Here is a 25,663-nt window from a genome sequence, read left to right as displayed (position 1 = left end):
CCAGACAGGCCCAACGCTGCTGTGTTTTTGGAGTCAAATTGAAGGCAGTTGGAAGGCTGGACTCGTTACTTAATGCTACATCACATTTACTGTGAAGATTCTGGACGATAGCACCGTGTGCACTGGGAGTGGTGAGTGTCCACTGTGAGGAGGGTACACAACCATGATGGCTTTTGTTTTCTAGGCCGAACATAGGACCATGACAGCTTTCATTCTCGCTGTGATCGTCAATAGCTACACAACAGGGCAGGTGAGTGTCAGAGGCTATAGCCACCCTGAACCCCTCCCCTGGCATGAAGGGGACTTGGCAAGTCCCGAATGCATCAAAGAGCAGAGTTACAGCCCAGGCCACCACGTCTGCAGAGAGCTGCCATTTTATTTCTGGTGGTCTGCAGCCAGTCAACCTCAGGAAGTGAAGCCACCAAAGTGCACCAGCAGTAGGGAAGCAGTGGAGGGCATGCTCAGCAATGCCCAGGCCCTTCATTTAGCTTGCTACTATAAATTTGAATTAGAAGAATTTAAAATGGAAATTGCCAGACCCTTCCTGGTCCAAGGGCAGAGACCCACCCGCCTGTGTCTTGTCCCACAGGAAGCCTGCCTACAGGGAAACCTGATCGCCATCTGCCTGGAGCAGCTCAGCGACCCACATCCCCTGCTGCGCCAGTGGGTGGCCATCTGCCTGGGGAGGATCTGGCAGAACTTTGACTCAGCAAGGTGGTGTGGGGTACGGGACAGTGCCCACGAGAAGCTCTGCAGCCTCCTTTCTGACCCCATCCCCGAGGTGAGCCCTTTGTGCCCACAGTCCTACCAGGTGCTGTCTGTGGAAACGCTGCGTGGAAATGACGTGCAGAGACCAGCCCACACTCTCAAGTCACACGCTTAACTTTTCCCTGCGACTAAGAGCCATTTCCCTGTGTCCCTGACTACATCCAAGAGGCGAGGCATGAGCTCACTGCCTACAGGGCCATTCTGGGTACTACTAAGTCCTGTAAGCCAGCTCTGGGCCTCTCCACTTGACAAAGGAGATGGGCCAGCACTTCACGCCTCATGCCTGGTGCAGGCTGGAAAAGGTACTGGGCACTACCTGTTCCCTGCAGGCTGCCAGCCCTGCCCAGCCTTGGGTGTGCTCACCTCAGCTCTCCACTAGCTGGAGGGAAGGTGGACAGTCTGCCCCCGTGAACACCCTGCCTACTTCCTCACTCAGTGGGCCAGCTCAGAGGGGTCCTGGGAAGTTCCTAGCTCCTGCTGTGGCTCCAGCTTTCCTTAAGGTCAGCCTCTGGGGCTGGGTTCAACCCAGGCAGCCTGGTGCTAGCAATGCTGTAGGGCACTCATCTCTACTGTCCCTTTGGGGTTGGGATCTGGTGCTGTGGGCCCTGTCTGAAAGGTAGGGAAATATATTTACTTATTCCCAAGTTACTCTCAAAGGATTTGAGGCATCAAGTGCTCTAGGAAAAGCAAGGGGTGGAGGGTGGGGGTGGAGGCAGAGGAGCAGGAGAGAAGCGAGAATGGGCAGCTGTGTCCCTCAAGGCCCAAGGCCTGCGCCAGCTCGCGGGCGTGAGCAGGGTTGTTCTGAGCATCCTCGCGGCCAGCAAAGGAGGCATAGTTTCCCATCCTGTGGTCACTGAGGGCAGTCAGGGGAGGTGTGTTCCCACCCGGAGGCCCAGCAGGACATCCAGGACTGGGTTGCACGTGAAGTCTAGGGGGCGTCCCTGGGGCAAGCTCCCAGTCTTCCCAGGCTGCAGCAGAGAACCCACAGGCCAGCCTCCTCAGACCTCACCACACTTACACACAGACTCCAGCCAAATGGAAAACAAATGTGATTTCCCCGGAACTATAAACACGAAGACAGCACAGTAACGTGGACATGGTACTTGAGATGTGAAGAGTGGATATGGTTCTGAAGCGTCAGACACCATTTAGAAAGCACTTAGGAAACCCAGAAGCCCAGAAGAGCAGGTCAAGGATCGTCAGCATCTCCTGCCCTTGCAACCAGCTGGGCAGAGCTCGGTTATGGTCGACCAGAGTTTCATCCTTCAGAGGGAGGCTTCATTTTCAGTAGGTTGAAGACCATAGACAGAGCACTTCAGAGGAAGTGATTAAGTATAATTGCCCATTAATCCACTCTGTACCCTGGGAAGCAAAGTTGTTTTTTTGTTGTTGTTGTTTTTTTGGTTTTTGTTTTTTCTGCCTTCCATTGTAGAGCTGCTGTGACATCACTGCAGCCTCCTCACCCTTGCTGTACGGTTAGGGTGCCCACCATGGGCAGACAGTCTCCCTGGGTGGCTGTGGGCTCTTTGGTCATTAGGCTGCTACCGAACCCATTTGTATTTGTGATGCTGCTGGCCAGCATGAGTGTACGGCATTGACCATGTGAGTGTGGATCTAAGGAATACAAAAGTCCCACAGAGACCACAACATGAGAGGTGTTGGTTGGCAGTGCTGTCAGGGTACTGTCAGCCAGGAGATCTGGCCCCTGTGCCCAGGGATGGGATGGAAGGGATGTTGAGGTACCAGACAGAGGCTCGCCAAGGAAGTGCAGAGAGAAGTGGACGGTGGGGCCCTCATGCACAGGTCAGCTAGGGAAGGCTTGCTGAGCTTCTGTGTCAGGACAGCAGGAGCCTTCAGCAAGGATTTCCTGGTCTTCTGAAGCCTGGGACCCCTCTGACTCTTCCTGCATTGCTTTTGCACACAGCACTTTGCCTCGTGTGTCTTGCGTACTTAAGGTCTGGCCTCTTGCTGAGAATACAGGTGTGAGTCATGTGTACAGTGTCTGGGACAGACCTGCATGCTCCCTTCATTCTGTGAGGTGTGACCTCTCCTTGTCACATGGATGGCAATGCCATTTTGTAAACCAGGGAGAATCAGAACAGAGGTTGTTTGGATTTTGATGGGGTAGGAGACACTGCAGTCTTTTTCAGTAATCATTACTGCGTATTTATCAGTAAGCCAAGGATCCAAACTAAAGCTCTCAGGCAATGTGTCACACATGAGGAATCAGTGCACAAAGCAGCAGTGGTGGCTGTAGCTTGCAGGGCAGTTCTAGGCTGCCCCTTTGTACATTTCACATCAAAGTGTGACTTGTCCTGAAGACAGTACTGCTGTGTGTCCCCAAATATGCCACTATGTGCTCTAGGGGATGGCTCTGGATCCATCTGTCTCAGTCCAAGGCCTCCATACAACTTTGGACAGCCCTGACCAAGTCAGGTCTCATCTCCCCAAGTCACCCCAGAAAACAGAACATTTCTTGTAGAGGAACCTAAAAAACAAAAAAAAACTTGACATTTTAAGAGTTGGCAGTTTGTCCAGAATAGAAACTTTACAGTGTCAGAAGGTTCTATCCTGTCTCCATGAGAGGGGCAGGTGCCTCTAGTTGGGGGAAGTAGTCATACCCTACAACCCAAATCCTGCCTCAGCTGCCATCTAGAGATAGCCACTCACCCTGCCTGGTGAGCTCCACGTCTGGATGTATGACCTGAGGGCCTGGAGGTCTGCTGGGGCAGCCCCATGAGCGCAGTCATGGGAGAGCAACATAGACCACGCAGGACCTCCTCACTGAGGCCTTCACGAGAAGCCTCTAAATGTCCCAGTCACCCAGGCTCCCAGCCCTGCCCCCCATCCCTGCTTGCAAATCCGTTCTTTTTTCCCTTAATTCCCATAGGTTCTGTTTTGTTTCTTTAAGGAAGATGTTTGAATTATATCAGTCTGTATCTGAAATGTCAGAGTAGTTGTTCTCAGTGATGCTGGTGCTTTCCTTAGCCAGACTCTGTCTGATTTCCCTGTCTTCCTGTGCAGTGCTCCACCATTAGGCTCAGAGCCACCTGTGTGATTCAGAAGTGAACTGAGAGGAGGTTGGGGGTTACGGGATCCATGAGGATGACTTCACTCTCCAGGATCCCCTGGCCTTGGGGGCAAGAGCTGAGCTGAAGTCCCCAGACACCATACCAGCCCAGTGTTGCCCCATTTACTACCTTTAACCCCCAGGGTCCCCACCCTCTCTGGTCTCCACTCAGCCATCTCTGTCTCTGAGTGTCCATGCCTTCCCTATTGTCACCATCCTCCACAGCCTGGCCTGACTTGCTTTCTACAGGGCAGCCCTGGGCCCAGCCCCATCCTTGGTGCTCCTGTCCCCTTCGACCATGAATTTCCAAGTCCGCAGTGCCTGGCTGATCCATTGATTACAGAAGAAACGCACTTCCCACCTCTGCATCCTGATCATCAGCCTCGAGCTAGGGCAGTGATGACTCACGCCACCATTGGTTCCCCAGGGCTTCTTTCCCCCTCTCTGCTCCGTCAATATGAGTGCAGCTCTGGACCTAGAGTATTGCTCAATAAGTACTTGTGAAATTGAATTGAGCTGAACTTATCTGAACTGAATTGGATTAGCTTGCAGGCAGCCGTGGCAGAAATGTGGACTGTCAACCTGCCAGCCATGGGCGTGACTGTTGATTCCCTGTCCCCACCCCTTGCAGGTTCGTTGTGCAGCTGTCTTTGCCCTGGGCACATTTGTGGGCAACTCTGCTGAGAGGACAGACCACTCTACCACCATTGACCACAATGTGGCCATGATGCTGGCCCAGCTGATCAACGATGGGAGCCCCATGGTTCGGAAGGTATGAGGGGCCTTGCTTGGCTGGTCCCTTTGCTGACTGGGCTGAGCCAGCACAGCCTTGTTCCTGGCAGCAAAGACTCAGTTTCCAACCATGTGTGTTACTTGAACACAGCTCTTCAAGTGTATAATTCTGTCCAGAGTGCAGCTCTTCACCAGACGCTTGTACTGTCCACCTGAGGACATGGGGCAGGCTCATCTCCTACAGCTTGTATGGTAGGCTCCGTCCTACCTGGGCATCCACATGCATCATTGTGCTCCATAGAGCAGGGGTCACCTGTGAATGATGGCAGGTTTGTGCAGTGTGTGCCCCCCATTTGCCCACAACTGCATGAAGCAGTTTTAGTCTTGAAAACTCCTACTTATCTGTTTAAATGTAGAAATATCACGGATTGTTTCCCACAGTCCACACTCCCATAAAAGGCTGTTTCCCCGCCCTTACTCCAGGCAGACAGGAGCATGTGGGAGATGCTCCCATCTACTGGTGGCAAACCTGAGGCTGCTCTTGGAACAGAGAATGTTCACAGGATGCACAGGGAAGTAGAACTGCCCCCAGATGACCACAGATCTGTATGTTACTTCTGAGAGCCACTGAGTTCCTCAGCATTTCTGAGCAGCTGTCTTTGGCTCCCCCTTGGAGATGGGCAAGCCTCCAGGGTCATCTATTTAGAGAGCAGGTGCATGGCTGGCTTGGGAGGGACACGATCTGAATGCATTTGCTTTACCCAGACTCAAAAAGTGAAGGGCATATTGTATTCCATGGCCCCTTCTGAAATTGACCCAAGTCACTCTTACGCTTGATTTTCTAATGATCTTAAAAGTATGAGGAGGTCTGGGTGGCCCCTCGCCATTGACTTTGTTATCTTCACTTTCTCGTGGTCACCAGACTATCTGGACTTGGCTTCCTTCAGTCTTTGCAGAATTCTCCTTTTTCTCAGGTCAGGTCGCCTCAGTGGACACCACTGATAAGGCCACAGACCATGGCTTTCTTTGTTAAAAGAAATTGTTCTAAAAACAATTTAGAATCAGAAAAGATGTTCATTGAAATGCTAACAAGTTCCCAGTGTCAAGAGAGTAGTCTCTGAGGGCCTCAGGATCACGGGGTCACCGAGCTGCTGAGCCCTCGGGTGCTTCCAGAGGCCCTTAATGTGAGCCTTGGTGTCCACTCTGGTTCTGACCCCTCACTGTCCCTTTTAAGATACGCCTCAGGTTCTAAACACTAGGGTCCTGGCTCGTGGTGCTCACCTCTCTATTGTGGACAGTGTGGTGCTCACGGCCTGCAGAGCTCACGCCAAATGTCATCAGGTCCTGAGATGCTTAGGAGCATTTACATGCTGCCAACCAGGAATGACCCACTCTGGCATACTGGAAAGGTCCTTCTCTCCACTTGTTCATCTGTTCCTGGGCTTGGCATGCAAGTTCTGCTGCTCTTGAAGCAGCCACTGACTCATAGGCAACTGGCATTGGACATGGCAGGGGTCGCATCTGTTCTACTTCAGCAGTGGAAGTCCCCTTTCCTACAAGAGGGACAATAATAGCAGGGTAGGGTTTTGTTTGTTGACCTGCTTAATGAGCTTCCTTGACCAAATTAGAAAGTCAGCAAATTCGGGGCATTATTTTGAACTTGACCCTATCCATGAAGTACAAAATCTGTACACTGCCAATCAGCAACCCTCCCTGCTGCATTGAGGGGGACTGGCTAGGAGTACAGCATGTGCCCCCCGCCCCAGGTCCTTTGCTTGAGCTCATTTGCTGTCCTTGGCCTTAGGGACTGTTTAGATACTTTATTTACTTTGTTTGTATTTGGTAAGCACAAACCCACAGAGGTCCATTCTGCTCCATCGAGCAGCCCCCAGCCATCCACCTTCTTCAGCTATGTGTTTTACTCAAATTGAAACTAATGGAAAGTCTCGAGGTTGTTCCTATGGGCACCTGTATTCAGGGCCTGCTGGGGACCATGACGGAGGACACACAGCTGAGCTGCTGACACCCAGAGTTCCATCTTCCAGGAGCAAGTCCCACAAGGAGTTCACACTTGACACAAAAGATATTCTTCCCTGGGATGCTGCTCTAGCCTTGGTGGTTATGGAGTTTTATGCTATATGACCGTTGGCCACAAAACAAATCTTAACAAGTAACTGTTGGAAACACTCGGTGGGGGCAGCCCTGGGGGGGAGACACACAAGGGGAGGAATTGGGTAGATGGACAGTTTGATTCCCAACTCCATCTCTGTTGTCAGCACAGAGGAACATTGACTCAGATCTCCCCTTGGGGTGTGTGTTAAGGATTATGACATATCTAAAGGGCAAAGCTCAGTGCATTTGGCAAATGCTTGTTAAGCAAATACTGTGGGCCAGGCCTATCCGGGCCTTGATGACCCACCCATGGCCTAAACCTGACTTTTCTCTCAGGAAATTGTCCTGAGGGCTGAGCAAAGTGGGAGCCTGAGCCTGAGACAGAGCCCTGTCCAAGACAGAGGCCTGTCCAAGGCAGAGGGGACAGTACATGTAAAGCCAGAGCGGGGCCATGCTGCAGTGGAGGGCGTGGATATGGGTAGCCAAGACAATGACCACCTTGGTGTGCCAGGCCTTGCTTTGTTCTTTGTGACCTGAGAGATTGGAGGAGGGCAGTATCTCAACCCGTCTGGCTGCTCAGTCACCCTGGTGAAGGACATAGCTGCCTGGGGTTCCAAGGACAGGGCAGAGTCAACGTGCATATGCTTGGAAAGAGGCTGCTTACAGCTTCTGTAGGGGGTTCGTAAAGAAGACGAGCACAACCTCAGGATTTTGGTTTGAGCAGCTTTCCTGGCCTGTGCACAGCTGTGGGTAGACAGGTTGAAGGTGCAACTCATTGGTTGTTCAGGGCCACCTGGAGTACACAGATCGTCTGCTGAGTAAGTCCAGAAAATGGACAGTATCTCTGATAAATAATCCATCCCAGACCACAGGAGCCCAGCAAGTGTGAAAGCCTATAACCACCAAAGTGGTTCCCACCTGTACAGCAGTAGACAGGCAGGGGCACAGGACCATGTCTGTGCAGGCCGACACCAGTAATGACCAGCTTGTACAGGAACGTGCCTAAGCAGGCTGGCACAGGTGTCTCTTTACCAGAGACCCTCAGCGTTGGTACATTTGCTTTGTTGTGAGAATGAAGCTCGATTTAGGAGCAGAGAGCCTTTGTCACATGTCAGCTCCTCCAATAGCAATCGCTCTGGGTGGGAGCCATACTCTCAAATGCTGGGTTCACCCTTGATGGCCTTTTGTGAACCAAAGGACTGAGACCCTTGGTGTGAATCAATCAGTTTGGGGCTAGAATTAGCTTTTTTCGCTTTGCCTCAGTGAGGGGAAATTGAAGCTCTATAAAGATGAGGCAGACTTCACCTTCCCTGGGAGGGCCTGTGAGTGCTGGCTTGTTAGAGGGTCTGTCTAGGGGTCATTTCATTTCCTTGTGTAGGTAAAGCCAGGTAGGCTCAGGGATTTGCCTGAGGAGATTGTGACTGTGATTCAGGAAGCTGGAGATGAGTACTAAACACAGGGTGTTGGCATTGGCCATGAAGGGACTTGATGGCTCTCACCTGCAGCGTGGTCACCTCAACACCCAGTGGGGTGGGAAGGGGTGAGTGCAAGACAGTGCCAAGGCTCTAACTAAGCCGTGAGATCTGCGGTTCCCTGGGTTCAGCTGCAAGGTCACTGGTAGGTCTGAATGGAGCACAGTGGAGCCGGCACACAGCAGAATGAGTCTGGGGCTCAGGGGAGCACTCAGGCCGTGCTGCAGAGCCAACAGTTGGAAAGACCAGCCTGGAGCTTGACAAGATAGGGGGCTATCGGGGAGCCATTCAAAATGGGATGGTGGAGGGCCAAGAAGAGGGTGCAGTTGAGGTGGGAGAAAGCATCAAACAAAAGGAGGGGTTGTCTGTGAGAGGACCTGGGGGCACCTACACAGAGCCCAGTTGGTCTCACCTACATGAAAACCTCAGCATCTCAGCAGAAGTCTCCCAGCCCTGGGGGCCAAGAGCTTTGCATTGCAGGAACAGGCTCTCTTGAAGATCTTGACTTTCTGCTTTCTTTTTTTAAAAAGAAATTAAAAAGCAGATAAAATTGTTGGAACTATTCAAATAGCATGGGGGAAGTATGCATTTTTATAAGCCTACATGTTCCGTTCTGTTTGTCTATGACTTTGCAAATCTGTAAGCACTCATGTTACAGCACTAACTGTCCTAAAAGAGGTGTAAATTGTGGCCATTTCCTTGGACCGAGGTGTTTGGACCAGAGATCCTGTTTTAATTCTAGGATTTTTCTCATTCCCTCTTAGGGACTAGAAGGTAATACAGCTATGAAAGTTTTGCATTTGCTAAAAAGACATACTTCAGCTTATCAGACGTGTCCTGCTTTAGTCTGTCCCTCCAGACCACCAGGACAACCTTAGAGAGGCATTTTTGGCCAGGGTCACAGGATTAGCCATAGAGGAGAGCCTGACATCTTGTACCTGGCCTGCTCTAGAGACACTGAGTCATACCATAGCTTCAGAACACCTCAAGTTGTGTCACTCCTACCTAGCAGTCAGGTGTACAGGGCATTCCTTTGCACACACTGCCTGAACCCAGGCCTCAGCTCTGAGTTCTGGTGCCTCTGCAGTGTCACTCTGACATCCTGCTTCCTACTGGTGGTGTTAGCTTGCAGGTCTGCTGTCCAATCTGTTTCCAACCCTGTGAATGTAATTGTCCCTTCTCCCTCTCAACAGGAGCTTGTGGTGGCTCTGAGTCACCTTGTGGTTCAGTATGAGAGCAATTTCTGCACCGTGGCCCTGCAGTTCATGGAAGAGGAAAAGAACTACCCCTTGCCCTCTCCAGCAGCCACAGGTACAGCAATTCCTGGGAGGCTGGGACCATATTCCTGGCCTTCACCACAACTGTCAGGAGTCACTCTGTTGGGCCAAGTCTGAGCTAAGGTTTCTTGTACCTGCTTTGGGTGGTCCCTAGTGTTCCCATTGTATAAGACAGGAAAAGGTGCCATACTGACCCTCCTACTCTTTTCCTTCCTTTTTTCCCTTTTTGGAATTCAAATTTGTGGAAATCTTTAAGGACGGCAAAACCTCTGCAAGAGGGGCTTACAGAAAAAAACATAAGCCATCTTCCCGTGATGAATAATTCGATCACATTGTTGTCGGTTCCATGTCGCCATGAGTCATGTTAGGAAGTGCCTCTTCTCACATTTGCCCTTTTCGCTGGAGAATACAGTCATCTTTTACATTTACATTTCCTCCCAGATCATAGGAGGAGACTCGTGATCGATAACAAAGCATTCCCACTTTCAGTCAATCAAGGAGGAAGCAAAGGCTGAACTTGCTGGATGAAAGAAGCCAGTGAGATGAGATGGAGGGGTGGTCACCAGCAGCATGAGTCCTGCCCAGACCCTGTTGTCATTCCCAGGATGGTGGCCCATAGCTCCTGAGTACCTCTTGTGACTCAGAAGCCACAGTTGGCATCCTGTTCTGTATCTTTTCTTAATGACACTGGGATTTGAACTCAGGCCTTGCACTTACTAGGCAGGCACTCTATCATTTGAGCCATACTCCCAGCCCTCCATACTGCCTTTTGTAATTTAAGGGACACAAAATGGTGAGCAGTCAGTTGTTCTTTTGTCCAGCTTTGTACATCTGGGTCCCACACTGATATAGGATTCTTATGAAGCTGCAGGTCCTTTCCTCTGCCTTCATTCTTGTCCTGATGACAGCTTCTCTCTCTGCCTCCGTAGCTGCAGACTTGAGATGCACTGTCCTCCCATCCTGAACCTCATCATTGCCTCCCTTCTTTCCTAGAGGGGGGGAGTTTGACCCCAGTGCGAGACAGCCCATGCACTCCCAGACTCCGTTCTGTGAGCTCCTATGGGAACATCCGAGCCGTCACTACAGCTAGGAGCCTGAACAAATCTTTGCAGAATCTGAGCTTGACGGAAGAATGTAAGATACCGGGTTGAGAGGATTTGGGGTGCTGTTAGGAGACATTTACCTAAACAAGTGCCACTCTGCACCTTCCTCCTTCCCGGCCACGAATATGAGCCCCAGTGTCTCATCGGCTGTCATGGTGACTTGTGGGTCTGGCATCCTCCTTCTAGACAAGGCATAGCAAAGACCCTAGCATAGCATCTAGAATAGCAGGGGTACACCTACCAAATATGCTGAGAGAAGCCAGCCCAGCCAGGCACAGTGGGCTTCTGTCCTGGCTTTTCTGGCCACCTTCAGATCTGTTCCAGAGTAAATGGATGGGGAGATGCGTTAGTGTGTGCACACATGTGTATCAGCATGCATATACACACTTGTCTGTCATCTGTGTGCAGCGTCTGGTGACGCACATGTGCGTGTATGTCTGCATGTATGTGTCAAAGTGCATGCATGTGCCCAGTATCAGTGCAGATAAGTGTCAGTATATGTGGTGAGCTTTCTTCTTCTAGAAAGAAAGTCCACATTTCAGTCAGGCAGGCCATTAACTGTATGATCAAAAGAAGGGTGCCAGGCACTAACTTTGCTGCTTGCTGTGTCCCGGCCAGCCGGCAGCTCAGTGGCGTTCTCCCCTGGGAACCTCAGTACCAGCAGCAGCGCCAGCAGCACGCTCGGTAGCCCTGAGAACGAGGAGTACATCCTGTCCTTCGAGACCATCGACAAGATGCGTCGCGTCAGCTCCTACTCGGCCCTCAACTCCCTCATAGGTGAGTCGCTCTCCTTCCTGCTGCTTGCATGTCTTCCTGTGCCAAGGCTGTGTTGTACTCCTCAGAATAGCATCAGCTTTCATCTGGGTCAGGCAAATGGGCCAAAACTCTCTCAGATGGACAAGAAGGAATAAAACTTAGCAGAACATGAAGAAGCAGAGAGAACATTTGGCTGTGGGATACAGGAAAGTTGAGATCACCTCTGATATGATGGTATTTTATGCACTGGCCCAGGGATACTTGAATTAGTTGGGTTTGTCGTACAGCAAGGCTGCCAGAAGCAACCATCTGTCTCTGTGAGCCAGACAAGCATCCCTCGCATGCCAGACTCTGGCAAGGTAGAGCACTGGTTCCCAGCTGGGGGTGATTTTACCCACAGGAGACATGCTGGTTGCCACAACTGGAGCAGACTTGGGTCTGAGCAGAGGCCAAAACACTACCGGCATCCTGCACACGCAGGCAGCCCCAGAGAGACGGCACCTGCTGCGTAAGGCAGAGAGCATCCTCCCCTCGAAGGCCTCTTCGTACCTGCCTCCAGAACCTGCACTCAGTCCAGCAGTTTGGCCCTTAATTGGCAGGAAATTGGAGTTCAAGGGCCAGATTGAGTCTCTCATTCTGCCATAAATGGCACGTTCCTGGGTTCTGCCAACATGAAGCAGGAAATAGGAGTTTCTTGTATTTTCTCACTGTGTGAATCTGTTCATCTTCAGATTACTGGCATCAAATTTAGGTCCTGCCTGGTCAGCCTCTTACTCTCTTGCTCTGACCACCAGAGTGGTTTTCAGGCTTCCAGACTTCATTTCTAAGAAGCATGTGAGCACACAAACACTGTTGGAGACTACCAATATAAGAAACTCCTATGTGTTTGTTATGTTTCCAATCTAGGGAATTACAAAATTCAAGCCCACCCCTTTCCCTTAGACACACCCAGTCCCACTGTCACAAACACTTCTTGTCCATATACCCCAGGTGGGCATACATTGCCTTCTTAGAGGTCTCTAGCATCACATGAATACCTCTATAGGACACATGGCCTCAGCCTGTCTCTTGTACTCCACCTTTGTTTGTATTTATCCTTGGGAGTCGGCAAAATTTTGTTTATTCACTTCCACAGTCTGCCACAATTTAATTATCTGATATGCTGTTGGTGACTGGTAAGACTAGCTCTAACATCCTTCTTTTCTCTCCTTTCTTTATAAGCAAGCTCAGGATTTGGTCCCCCAACACCTGGGGTCCTGTCCAACACCCTGTCCCTCTCCTCACTGCATCCTGGCTCTGCTGGGCTCCTGGTTCTTGGGCCCCTCTCATACCTCCAAGCCTCAGCACCTGTCTCAGATAGCTCGTGGTCCTCAGGTTCTCAGACTTATGGTCAGATGGCGGTGGCCTCTCCGTAGAAACCTTCCCAGCCCACCCTTAATCTAGAGTCCACCTCTGATTCTCCATCCCCTGTTGCTGCTGTATTTCTCTCCTGAGAACTTTGTGCCACCAGACTTATTCCATATTTGCCATTTATTCGGTTCAATGCTGTCTCGCAGCATGCCCACCTCCGTAACGGCACATGGCAGGTGCTCAGTAGGTGTCAGTGGGAGCTGTAATCAGGGTGCTGCGTCCAGACATAGCATTGCCCTCACTTGACCACCAGGAGCGAGGGCTGCACCAGAGAGTGCCTCCCCAGCTTTGCTAGCCTCACCTAGGAATGCTCCAGGTTTGGTCTAATGAGGATATTTTCCCAGAGTTGCCCCACATCCCACCTGTCCTTGGTTCAAACAGGTGCTTTTCCTGTCTGATAGAAGCAAATGGTGTCTCCTTGTGGGATTAACCTGCATTTCCCTTTGTGGCAGTGTGGCCCATGGATATGGACCTTTTCTGTCTCTTCTATAAATTGTATGTCAGATGCCTACAAATTTTCCCCTTATTATTTATCTTTCTCTTATTAATTTGTAGGAGTACAGCACAATTTTGGATACTAATTTGTGGTCAAATATACCATAGAGAATATGACTCCTAATCTGTGACTTTATTTATGATGTCTTTGGCACCACTCAACTTTTACATTTTAATTTATCTTTTTCTTTACAATTTCTGCCTCTTGTGTTTTTGTACCTTGAATTTTTCCTTCCTTCGGTTCTGAAAGACAGTCTCCCATGTTTTCTTCTGAACTCACACATCTTGAATCAAGAGTTGTGTCTGTGGTAAGGTGGGGACTTGACTCTGCCTTTACCGCAGGCTTCACCAGCTGTCCCTTGTGCTTCTCGTCCTCTGACCCTCCTTGAGGTCTCCGTGTCATCATAGACCCATTCTGCCCCAGCGGCCTCTTTCCTTTGACTGAGCAGAACCAAGTTCTTAACTTGTTTTTTTTTTTCTTCACAATTGTCTTGGCTGTCTTAATACTCTTACCTGCTGAGTAGATGTTGTCATCATCAGCTCATCTGTTTCCACAGCCTCGTGGCATGTTGTTTGGAATCACGTTGAATTGATAGATTCCCTTCAGACAGCAGGTGTCTTGGCAATGCCAAGTCCCCTGTCTCTGCACAGGGGTCTTTCCCTTTACTAACATCCCTCCTGACTCGGCAGTTTATAACTCTCTGCATAAACGTCTCGGTCATTTCATCCAAGGTTCCTTAGGGCTTATTTGTTCTAATATGGGGTCTTGCTATGTTGCCGGGACTGGTCTCAATATCCTGGCCCCAATTAATCCTTCTGCCTCAGCCTCCCATGTAGCTGAGACCACAGGTGCACACCACTACACCCGGCCAAAGTACTTACATTTTAAATTATATCTATTTTTTGGTTGTTAACCATTTGTTGACGGAAAAAAAAGAATGCAAGTAGATATCCTTGTCCCATTTCTGAAAGAAAGAAACTTTTCTGTTCACCTGTAAATGTGATGTTTGCTACAGGTTTTTTTTTCAGTTTGTAGAAATTCTAGCTAGTCAAGACTCTTTTTGTAAGTGGAATTCCCCATTCTGTTCCATTGGGTTAAGATGTCTTCCTAAATGAAATGCATTCCACTGAATCTTTTCCACACGTTTTGATGTGGTACTGTGTTTGGAGTCTTTATTAGTGTGGTGGTGAATTATAAGTAGGATTTGCTGTTAAACTGTCCTTGCATTTCAGGGTAAACCCAATTTGGTAATTTCCTTTAACGTTGTTGCATTAAATTCATAAATATTTTATTTAGAACTTTGCTTATCTCTACTCAGGAGTGAATTTGGCCTGCAGTTGTTTTTATCTTGTACTTCCCTCACCTAGTTTAGATACCATGTTTTGTACTGGCCTCATAGACTTGGCTGTGGAGCATGCCCTCATTTTCTGTCTTCTAGAATAATTCTACAACACAACGATTATTGGGTGTCTGGTTAGCATCTGCCTCAAAAACTGACTGGGGGGAAAACTGGGCTTAGTGAGATTTCTGTGGATAGGTTTCAGTTCCTTACTTCATCTCTTGGAGGTGGGGATGCTGGCAGTGGAACCCAAGGCCTGGCACAGGCTAGGCAAGGGTTCTGCCACTGAGTTACGCCCCAAGCCCCTTACTCCATTTTTTTGATGACTATAGGTTATTTACATTGTCTGCTTGTTTTTGGGTCAGCTTCACAATCTGCTCTCTGTTGTCTCTTTGGTATGTCTGCCTTTACTCCTGTGACTGATCACTTGCTTTTCTTCTTTCTCTTGATTCATCTTACAGACTTTCAGTTTGTCATGTGTCTCCAAATTCTAACTTTTGCTGTTAGTTTCTTCATTATTACATCTTTACTTTTATCCACTAATTTCTTATCTTTCTTTCTACTTTGTTGGGTTTACTGCCTTGCTCTTTTTCATCTCTGAAGTGGAAATAAAAATAACGCATTAACTTTGGATCTACCTTCCTCCTAACGTGAGTGTGTAAACCTGCGCACAGGACCACCTGTCTGCATCCCTGGAGTTTTGAAAGATAAGGTTTCCACTGATGCTCGGCTCAGTAATTTTCCCACTTATACTGTGAGTTCTCTGTCCCAGAGTTTGCATTCTCCCTTATGTCATGTATCATTGCGAGCATTTCTCCTTGTAGCTGGCATGAGGGGAGCAGCCCCGACACTGGGTGCCAGCATGAACCCAGAGAGACTGCCTGCCAGTCCTAGAGAGGCTCAGCTGCCACTTTGGTTCTTCCTAATTGCAAATCAGGTGGTTCTCTGAGGCTTTGGCCAGCTGCTCCCTTGAGGACCAGCAGTGTGGTAGTAGGATCCAGGGCTGGCCACCACATCCTCTAGGGTGTAAGAATCTGAACTGGGCTCTGCAGGTCTGTAACATCAGTTGTGTGCTGTCGCCCCAGGTGCCCAGGAGGCTCTCAGAGTAAGTGCAGTGCTGCCAGCTCACCGTGAGAGGTGTTCTGTGTCATTTGGAAGGTGTTCCTTTTGAACTGGAGTGCTTTGTTTTTCTTTTTTTTTCCTGTCTTTAGCTTTTTTGAGATAGGGTCTCACTATACAGTCCAGGCTGGCCTTGAACTCCAGATCCTACTGCCTCTGCCTCCCTAATGCTGAGATTATAGATATGTACCTCCACACCTGGCCTTGGAATGCACTTTTTAAATAAAACTGCTATATGTAGTAGCTAGGTTCCCAGGCTAGCCCACACGAATCTTTTAAAACCTGGGTCTATTTGAAGCAAAATTCCTATTTCCACTTACACATCTACAATGAAAAAAGCTATTTTAAGTAATAGGAAAAGTAACAGAAACAGAAATGTGTAGTGTTCTGTTTCAGTTGCACATTTCCATTAGCCCTGACCAGTACTCTCCTAACATCTGCGCCAGGTTCACCCACTTCTCACCTCCCTCCTGCCCTCCCACGGTTCCCTGACACTCAAGGCAAGGCAACTGCTCCTGGCCACTGTGGTGTTGGAGCCATGGTCAGCAAACTCTGTAGAGCAGACCAGATGGCAAATGTCCTCAACCTGCAGTGGCACGGCCTCTGTGGTATTTCCTCTCTGCTCCGCCAAGGGCAGACGTAGCCAGAGACAGTGTGTAAGCAAATTAACATGGCTGTGTTCCTGTAACACTTTACGCATAGTCTGACACGTCAGTCTCACTTTCACGTTACAACACATTTTTCTTTTGATTTTTTTCCCAACTGCATAAAAAGTGTAAAAGCCATCCTTAACTCTCAAGCCTCAGGCCAGCCGAGGCCACAAGAGCCTGGCTGTGGAACATGTGCACCTGCAGAGATATCCCTGTGAAGAGGCAGAGAACCTTGAGGTTCTGTCACATTCCACAGATACTTCATAAGTGACCCAGTGTACACAGTGGGGTACAGAGGTGTGGAGCAGGGATGTCAAAGCTGGCATCACCACCATTGGGGGGGGGGGCTCTGTCCCCTCCCCAGAGGTGCTTGCCTCTCTGCTGCAGCCAAGGGCACCATAGCTGCTCAGGTCTCACCCCTTCCCCCTGCCCATGTGCACTGGGCCAACATCTGTCATGGTGTTCTCCAGCTAGACTCCTGCTTGTGCTCTTGCCTTCCTCAGGCAGTGGTGCTGTGCCCTTCCTCCTACAAAGGAAAGCAAGTCCATAATACCCCCTGCCATTTACCTCCACCATCTGCCAAGTGCCTGTGGTGAGCATACACTCTCCAGCATCCTCTTGGGCTCTTTGTGGGTGATTGATTCACTTGTGAGCCTTCTGTTCACACACGTCTGGCCACCTAGAGAAGAATCAAAAGGAAAAGGTTGAGCCTGCCCATAAGAATGCAGAAATACTAACTTTACTGATAAAATGGAGCTGAAATTGACATGTGTTGAATCTGTCTATCATCATGGGACCCTTAGAACTGTCATTGGAGGCCCCAGGTTCCTACTGCATCCCTTTCCCTCTGAGTCTTCTAGCTGCTGTGTGGGAGTCCCCATGGAGCTGGCAGAGGCTGCAAGAAGGCCCTGGTGTCCCCTGTATGTGATGTACACAGCACAGCCTGTGACCTGGATGCTTCCTCAGGCTGAGGGCCAGGGAGCAGGGTCTCAGCACACACACAGGGCCCAGCCAATCTCCTGCCCGGATTCAGCTGTGACTGATGAGTCAAGACCATTTTTGACCCTCACGCTACTCTTGGAGGTAAAGGGTTAAGGAATCAATTCATTTAGGGACCACAGAAGTTACTGAGGAATGACACAGGGTTCCTTCACCTCTGCCTGTACTCCTTCTCTAGGAAGTTGAGATCTGCATCACTGACACTTCCTTCTCTCGATAATTCCTGAGATTTCTTTCTTTTTTGCTGGAGAAACTAAGTTTTATCTGCGAATTACTCAAATCCTAGGCATCTTGAGGGGAAAAGTTTCTAAATGAGTGGAGTTTTAGAAGGAAAAGTAAGAAAACAAGGCAGCGTTGCTCCAACACCAACCTCATTCCTAGGCAGTGAGGTGGCACGTGCTTACACAGTGTTTAAAACTCATGGCTTACAGGGCCCATTACTTACAGCACTTACTGTTTAAAGCCAACTTCTTTCATTTCAACCAAAGAGCAGCAATCTCTTTATGCCTTTTCCTGAATATTGCAGGAGAGGTTTTCACAGCCATGACAACCTAAGACATGGACATCTTTATACCTGTTCCCACAAAACAAGCTCCCTGCCAGGCCCCTCCCTGTTCTGCTTCCCACCCCCCCACCCCCTGCCCCTACCCAGCACTAGTTGATTGGACCTGCTGCATGTGTCTTCAGTCACCTGCCTGCAACAGGGCCTGATCTGTAGTAGGGCATTAAATCTGAGTTGAAGCCTGGTCTCCACGCCTTCACATCTGAAATCTTGTTTCTCATTGAGTCATAATGTCCTGATGGCCATGAGGATCCCTTAATCAGCCCTTCCTGTTTCTGGGCCCCTTCATACCCCACTCTAAGCCTATGCCTCGGAACCCACACCTTGCCATGTGCCCATCTGCAGACCCTGGGAGGTTCTTACACATCTGTCTCTCCTGTAACGTCCAACCTAGAACTGACTTGTGCCCCCTCATCGGCTCCTATGCCTTTGCAGGGTGGCTCCAGTGTGTACCTGCAGCAGTCCAGGCTGGCCTCATCCCTGTGTGTGCCTAGACACCACCTCTCCTCTGTGCCCCATGCCCCCACCACCCCACAGCTCAGCACAAGGTGCTCCAGTCAGGTAGTGCCCCTACCTGGCAAAGTGTTGTTTTCATGTTGCACTTAGCCAAGCTGTATCAAGACATAACTTATTACCAAATTTCTGTAAGATTGCTTCTTGCTAACATGTACACCAAGCTGCCTTGCCTGTTCTGTCCATCCGCTTTATGCTCCTTCCCTGTGCTCACCCATGGGAGTGGGTGGACTGATGCTGGAGTCTGCTGACCTGTATCCAGGCCCAGCTATTCTGTACTCTCCTGCCTCTGTAGCAGTACCCATTATGCATGCTGTGCGCACACACACACACCCCACATGGAACTCCATCTGCATCCTCTGTAAAGACCCTTCTCCTGGCCAGAGTGCCAGTCCCAGGAGGTGGTGCAGCTGTGTACATCCTTTCTTCCTCCATGTCGCTCTGTGTCTCCATCAGAGTCTGTCACCCCGTACTGAGAGAGGTAGATGAGACTGAATTTCTATAGGGGGACTTGAGAGGGGGATGTGGTGGCCACCAGCATACTGCCCAGTCACAAGAATCTGGTCCCAAAGGCTCTGGAAGCCTCAGAGGCCAAGGCCAGGGTTTTCACAACTCAGCTAAACAGTGACTTTTTATCAGGTTGAAAATGCATCACCATAGTAACCAATCCAAGGTATAACTGATGCTGATGGAAGGGAGGGTACTGAAGGACAGCAACAGCCAGGTGAGCCAGCTTCTCATCACCCTCAGCACACAAGACTCTGTCATCACCCATTCCCCAAGAGAGAGCCAACAGGAGTCACACTTGGTGCCCAGCTAGAGCCTGCTCTGACATCTATGCCTGGGAGCCCATGACAGAGCTGGGTTCAAGTCCAGAGCCGCCCTCTTATTCACTTAGAATCTGAGGATGGAGTGACTCTTGGGAGAAAAAGGAAAACCAAAAGCCTAAGTCTGAGGCCATAGAGCAGCCACCCTCCTCCCTGCAGGGCTCCAAGCCTCTGTAACTTCTGGTCCATTGGTGTGAATGGGACAGCCCTCAATCCACCCCTGTCCTCCCTCTTCTCCTTTTGTCAAGACATCAGGAATACTAAGAATCCTTTACACCCTGCACACAGTTCAAGGCCCTACAGCAGTGAGTTCTGGGGGCCCCAATCCATGTTGTGGGGTAGAAGGGTATTGGTGTCAGCCTTGTCTGACAGAAGCCTGGCACTCCCTCAATGAGAAAAAAGCCAGGAGGGCAGTGGTCAGAGGAGCTGCACACATTCTGAACTGAGGTCCAACAACTGTCAATTTGATCCTTTTTTGCCCAAAAATGGTGGTAAGAGAATGGACAGCAGTGTTCCAATGCCACAAAATGAACTCTACTTTTAGAACCAAAGCTCCTGATAAAATGCCTTGCTCAATGTGCCACGCAGTGTGTTGTGTAGGGACACTGAGGGGCCCTGGGAGCAACTGGAGTCTGTGGCTCCAGCTGGCACAGGAAGAAGGGAGGGTAGAACAATGAATGGGTTGTTGTGAGTCCCCTGAAGGCCAGTCTGAGTCCTGGATGCAGCTCCTGGAGAGATAGGTGTCACCCAGACTCATTCTGGAATACCAGGGCAGGAGGGGATCACAAGAAAGAAACAAACACAGAACCCCCAAGACTTGGGAACTGCATCTTAGGAGGGACAGAAGGCTCTCGGCCATCCACACCCCCACCCCCACCCCCAAATCGGAGCATCAGAGGACGTGACCCCACTCTCAGGCCCCTCAAGACCAGCAGGGTTCCTCTTTTGCAGCAGCTGTGTCATCTAGGCCTCAGGGTTCAGACTTGGCCACAGACCTGAACAATTTCCCATCATATGCATTCAGAAAGCTGTGACTATTGCTCTGAAAAATCAACCCTAGTCTTTTATTACTTCTAGTCTAGACATGAAAATAGGTCCTCCATACTTGCGAAGCTCAGTGAGGTCCTTCCCAGCACTGCAGCCCCAGCCTTCCCAGCTCCTGCCTCTCCTGGGGGCCCATTGGACCCCAATTTCTGTGTGAAGGTGGCACAGATTTTAAAACAGGCAGTCCATATACCAAAGCACCAGAGAAAGAAAGGGAAGAAGTGAAATGAAGATAGCAATTCCCTATCACAGCTTTGTTTTTACCAGTAAATAATTATACTGTCCGTTATAGTCAGAGACACTGGTCCTGCTGAGTCATAAATAGCGTTACGACACTGTTTATCTACAATCTACAAGAAAGTCAACATAATAATAAAAATAAATTTAAAAACTGCACAATGAGAGTAGTTGTATATGTTATCCTTCCTCTGGGCCTCTGGCTCTTCTATTAAGACTCTGATCCCCCACCACCTCCCCCTAAGGAGTCTGTGTCTGTCACCCCCCTCCTTATGCACGAGGCCTCCAGTGTCACGACTGCAAAGGGGCAGAGCTGAGCCTCTACACACCACCTGCCTTGGCCCGTATTTATGACAGAGGCTCCTGTCTGGTTGAGGACCACTGTAGCTTCTGCATGTTGGATTATTAGACTGATGATGGCACTGCCTAGAAGCTTCATTTCTTGTGCACTTGTCCTGTGCCCCTCCCTTCCCATCCCCACCCCCTGTTCAGTGATGAGGGTCTGTCGTCTGAGGCAAGCTGGGTTTACCGTCAGCATCATGATCCTTTTCCAGCTCAGTGTCACACGGCAAGTGCTTCTGATGCATCACTTGCCCAGAGGATGCTTGTGAGCCTGAAAATAACAGGCAAAGGGGCCTAGAGCAAGCTTCGTGATGAGTTTGAGGCGTCATTGTGAGCGCTTCTTATCAGGTGGTAGAGGGAGGTCGCCAGCTCCATCCCAGGGGCTGGTTCTCCATTTCTTTCCAAGTGAGGCTGTGTATAGAACGTACAGTCCTTTTCTCTCCTTGTACGTCATAAATTAGAGGCCTGTCTCAAGTGAATTTGAAGCTGCTTCCTCATGCCTGCCCTCCATCTCTTGAAGAGATGTGAAGATGCAGCCCCTCCCCAGTGGGCCCCCATAGCATAAAGCACAGTGCATGTGGACAGGTCAGCTAGAACAAGAATGGAAATTTCCCCACAGAGATCTGGGCTGATTTTACCAGTTTCCTCAAAATTTGCTCGTAAATCCAGACAGCCATTTGTTGCTGTGGAGTTTGAGTTGGAAGGTTTCTATTCTGTAGCTAAGTGGGGTAGATGGGCCACAGCATCATTAAGGTTGTCACACTGCTAGCCAGACCAAGCTGGAGAGGTCTGCTGGCATCTCATTTAACTGAAGTCCATCCAGGCTTACCATGGTCCTAGGTCTCCTGACATACAGGCCCTCCTGCCTCCTCTCATGGGCACCTGGCTATCTGAGCAGGGCCAGCACACACAAGGCCCTTGAAATTTCTGAGCATACACATAGAAGCAGGGTTGCTGTTTATAGGACATTCAGTCACTGCCTGGTGAGCTGTCACCATCAGAGAAATGCCTCTTAGAACTCTGCCCCTTGACATGGGTAGCGATGTAGGCAGCTGCATCTCTGGAGAAGCCACAGGGATGAGCATCTTGTAGACGTCATTAGAGCTCTGGATCCCACATGCAGGATGATGGAGTCACCAGGGACTTCTGTAAACACTCGGGATTTATTTCCTTCCTTTTACCTCGGGAGGGACGCATGTACCTGGGAACCAAGAGCATGGTCCTCTTGATGCCTACACCCTCATGGCAGGTAAGGGTGTGTGTACAGCAGGCTGTCACAGATCCAGCATGAGCACACACAGCTCAGGACTAATTGAGGTGAAATGGAATCCACCCTGCATCTGGAAATGAGAGGTTGGGGGTCAGAGGAGTGATGGATAGTGATACACATCCATGTTGACCTCACTCGCAACCTTCCTCAGTCTGTTCTGGATCTGAGGGAGTCACGTGAAGCGCATCCCACTAACACTGTGCCCACTGTACAGCACTGTGCCTTCTGACAGCATGTCATACCAACTCCATAAACACTGGGTGCTTACTAGAGCCAGCCCAGCAAGGGACACAGGGTTATGGCTTATTTGAACTCCACGAATCTCTTTTTGTTGTTCTTGTTGAACAAAAGAGGAGGTTCTCATTGAAACTCTGAAATAACAAGGATGGAGTTCTGTGTGACTGTTACCCCACTTGACCCCAGATGCCTAGGAGCAAGCCATCTCTTCCTCCCCAGCATGAAGCGGACACTCACAGTCTCCTCCTCTCACAGCAAAGACTCTGCCGGCTACTGGCTATATTCTTCCTCACTCAGCCCCTTTCATCCTCTGAGCAGCCTTTGCTCTCTTCTTAAGTCACCTTAGTCCCTCCTTTGCCTCTCCTGTTCAGCAAGATGTAGCCCCAGGCTCTGCTGCCCCTGCTCCAACAGCCTCCCACAATGTGCAGCTCCCCTCTCCCTGCTGCTCCACCTCCCGCTCCCTGTTGTGTGTCTGAGTACACCATCCCTAACACTCTCATTGACTCTCAGGTCTCAGACATGCTTCCCCAAAGGCTCTGGGTTTCCGTCACCTCTTAGATCTTCTTTAAGAAGATCTTCTTCTCTCTACCTCTTCTTGCCCTAGGGAAGACCACGTCCTGGAATCAGCTTGGCTTGAAGGTCAGACAGGCGAGTTCACATCTTTCACTTTGGGCCTTAGCCTCCTCAGAGCAATTCCTGCCTTAAGATTGCTGAGAATTTAAATAGGATTGAGCAGTCTTCACGAAGGCCCTCAGCAAGTGAGCCTTTTATTTTCCTGCAGTCTGCTGCTGTCGTGCACTGATGCATCTGTGTCCCTGGTGGTGCTGTCTTGCCTGTCTTTGCATCAGACCTTGCATTGAGTGCTTGTTGGATAAGTTGGGAGATCCTTGTGGGCAGATCTTGTCACATACACTTCTTGTAATTTCCTAGGAACCCAGAACAGTGCTGGCTTGTGTGGTGGACCAGAGGAGTCCAGCAAGTCACACTGCACAGGGCACCTACTAAGGTGGAGTGGACAGAGACTTGCACCACACATACTGCACATGCAGTGGGCAGTGGTGGCTCCTAGGAACCTATGTTGCTGTTGCTGTTGTTGTTTGAAACAGGGTCTCACTATGTAGCCCACCCAGGCTGGCCTCAAACTTAACGATTCTCCTGCCTCAGCCTCCTGATTGCTGGTATTACAGGTGTGTGCACCACCATACCCGGCTCTTCCTAGAATCTGGAACATGAGTGAGATCATATGCTGCTCTCGCTGTGGGACTGGTGGTGCTCTCTTAGCTGCTAAGGCATCCCAACTGCAAATCCTGCCCTTTCTAGCCCAGTTTTCTTTTTAGAAAGATCTGGCCTCGAAAGATGAGTCCATGTAAACAAGCCTATTTACCAGTGGGATTACTGGAGTAGCAAACTGGGGAGCTTCCTGTAGCCCCAGATTTGTAGAAGTGCCCTTCTGATACTGTGGTTAGGTTTTCAGAAAATGGAGCCACCTCAGAAGCTGCCAGTGCATGGAGAGCCAGCTACTTGCTACTAAAACATCTCCTGTCTCTCTTTTCTAGGGGTTTCTTTTAATAGTGTTTACACTCAAATTTGGAGAGTCTTATTGCATCTGGCTGCTGATCCCTATCCAGACGTTTCCGATTTGGCCATGAAAGTACTCAACAGCATCGCCTACAAGGTACGCGTGATCGCAGGTTTTCTTTGAAGCTCTCAAATTTCTGATTCTCAGTCGTGAATATTCAAACAAGGATCTCTAGGCACATTAATGCGTACACTGTTGTTTTTAAAACACATAAATAAACTGAGCTTTCAACAAATATTTTCAATGTGGAGGTTCATAATATACCCCGAACCATATTATTATGTGGCTTCCATTGTAAAGTGTAAGGGCTGTTATTTTTACAGCCATATTGACAACTCCTGGTTCATGGCCATTCTGGCTAGAGGAGACTTCAGATAACCAACTTCTGGGTTTTTTTATTTGGTTGGTTGGTTTGGTTTGTTTGTTTGTTTCTTTTCCCCATTTTATTGATAGCTGCATTTATTTTTTCACTTCCTTCTGCTTACTTTGGATTTCATTTGCTCTTATTCTGATTTCTTAATGTGTAAGTCATTGATTTTAGTCCTTTCTTCTTTGGGGACTCTTCCCAGTCCTTTGTTTAAGCTCTGGAAACTTGGCTGTTCTTCTCTTAGTTTCATGAGTTTTCCTGACCCATGAGCGGAAGAATATCAAAGACTCCAGGATCTCCCTGGCAGATCTTGAGGCTGTCCTCCCCAGTACTACAGCCTGTAGTACCATAGTACTGCAGCCTACAAATCCCAGATCCCCCACCTCTCTAGAGGTCAGCTCTGTGTCCCCTTTGCCATGCTGTAGCCTGGGACTAGACTGGCTGGAGGCCACTTGGCAAGTCATAAGATGGAACAGTTATTTGTTTTCTGTCTCTCAGGAATCACAGACCTGTGGGTACCCAGCATCCAGTGTCTGAAAACATTTGTTTCATGTTTTATTTTGTTTTTCTTTCTGGTGTTCTAGTTGTTTTAAAAATTGGGCAATTTACCTGGCAGTTCAGCTTTTATGAATGGAACTAAAAGTCATTCATTAGAGCATTAAAAGGAATTGTAACTTTTTGATAATATTTCAAGATTCGAGAAAAGTTGCAAGAAGAGTATAGGGAAAGCTAGCTTAGTTTGCCTGTAGTTCTCTCCACCCTCATGTGATTCCATCACACTAGGGAGTTGTCCTCAGGTGTCACCCATTTACTAGGTTCAACAGGGTCTGGGTCCTGTGACCTTCAGCCTCAGTCCATTGTTTTCTTCCAGTAAATATGGAGCCAGAAGTCCCTGCAGCCTACCCTCACCCCCACCCCAACCCCCATGACAACCTGTTTGCATGGTTGCAAACCCTTTCACTGGGGTTGTGTTCTGCTGATCTATTTACATCTTTTCCCTGACTGGCTGAAATCGCTTCAGTGCTGTGGTTGCTACTTCTTCGACCCCTGGTAGTGTCTCAGAGATAGTAACAGAGCCTCACTGAGTCCCCAGTTTTAAAATGCTGAAGTGGTCAATCTCATCTTTCCCTTTATAGCAATAAGAATAATGCAAAAGTAAATTCTGGGCTTTAAACTCAAGAGGTACGGTCACATGTATGGCCCACTGGAAGCTTGGACTTGGCGTCCAGGGATACTTCCCTGTGTTCCTGCCCTGCAGAACTTCCAGCATTATCTTAATGCCCACTTGGTGCAACCTGGATTGTTCTATCCACTCAGAGACTGTGCGGCTCGGCTTGCTTCCTTCGTCATAGTGTGTGGCTACCTGCAGCAGCACCTGAGCG

The 25,663-nt window shown here is 49.4% G+C and overlaps 1 protein-coding gene across 5 annotated transcripts in view; it reads left to right on the top strand.

The window, feature by feature from the left end:
* Rptor (regulatory associated protein of MTOR complex 1) overlaps positions 1-25,663 on the top strand; it is a 351,661-nt gene that overhangs the window by 287,885 nt on the left and 38,113 nt on the right. For all 5 annotated transcript variants that reach the window (XM_074044925.1, XM_020168971.2, XM_074044926.1 and 2 more), the window contains 7 exons: positions 185-250; positions 590-781; positions 4,470-4,610; positions 9,348-9,465; positions 10,425-10,565; positions 11,153-11,311; positions 23,892-24,010. In XM_074044925.1, the coding sequence (XP_073901026.1) occupies positions 185-250; positions 590-781; positions 4,470-4,610; positions 9,348-9,465; positions 10,425-10,565; positions 11,153-11,311; positions 23,892-24,010 (936 nt within the window). The remainder of the gene's footprint in view (positions 1-184; positions 251-589; positions 782-4,469; positions 4,611-9,347; positions 9,466-10,424; positions 10,566-11,152; positions 11,312-23,891; positions 24,011-25,663) is intronic.

Source organism: Castor canadensis, chromosome 11 (assembly GCF_047511655.1).
Source record: "Castor canadensis chromosome 11, mCasCan1.hap1v2, whole genome shotgun sequence".
NCBI classification, from domain to species: Eukaryota; Metazoa; Chordata; class Mammalia; order Rodentia; family Castoridae; genus Castor; species Castor canadensis.
Note: the sequence above shows the minus strand (reverse complement) of the source record. Positions and strands in the feature narration are given on the sequence as shown.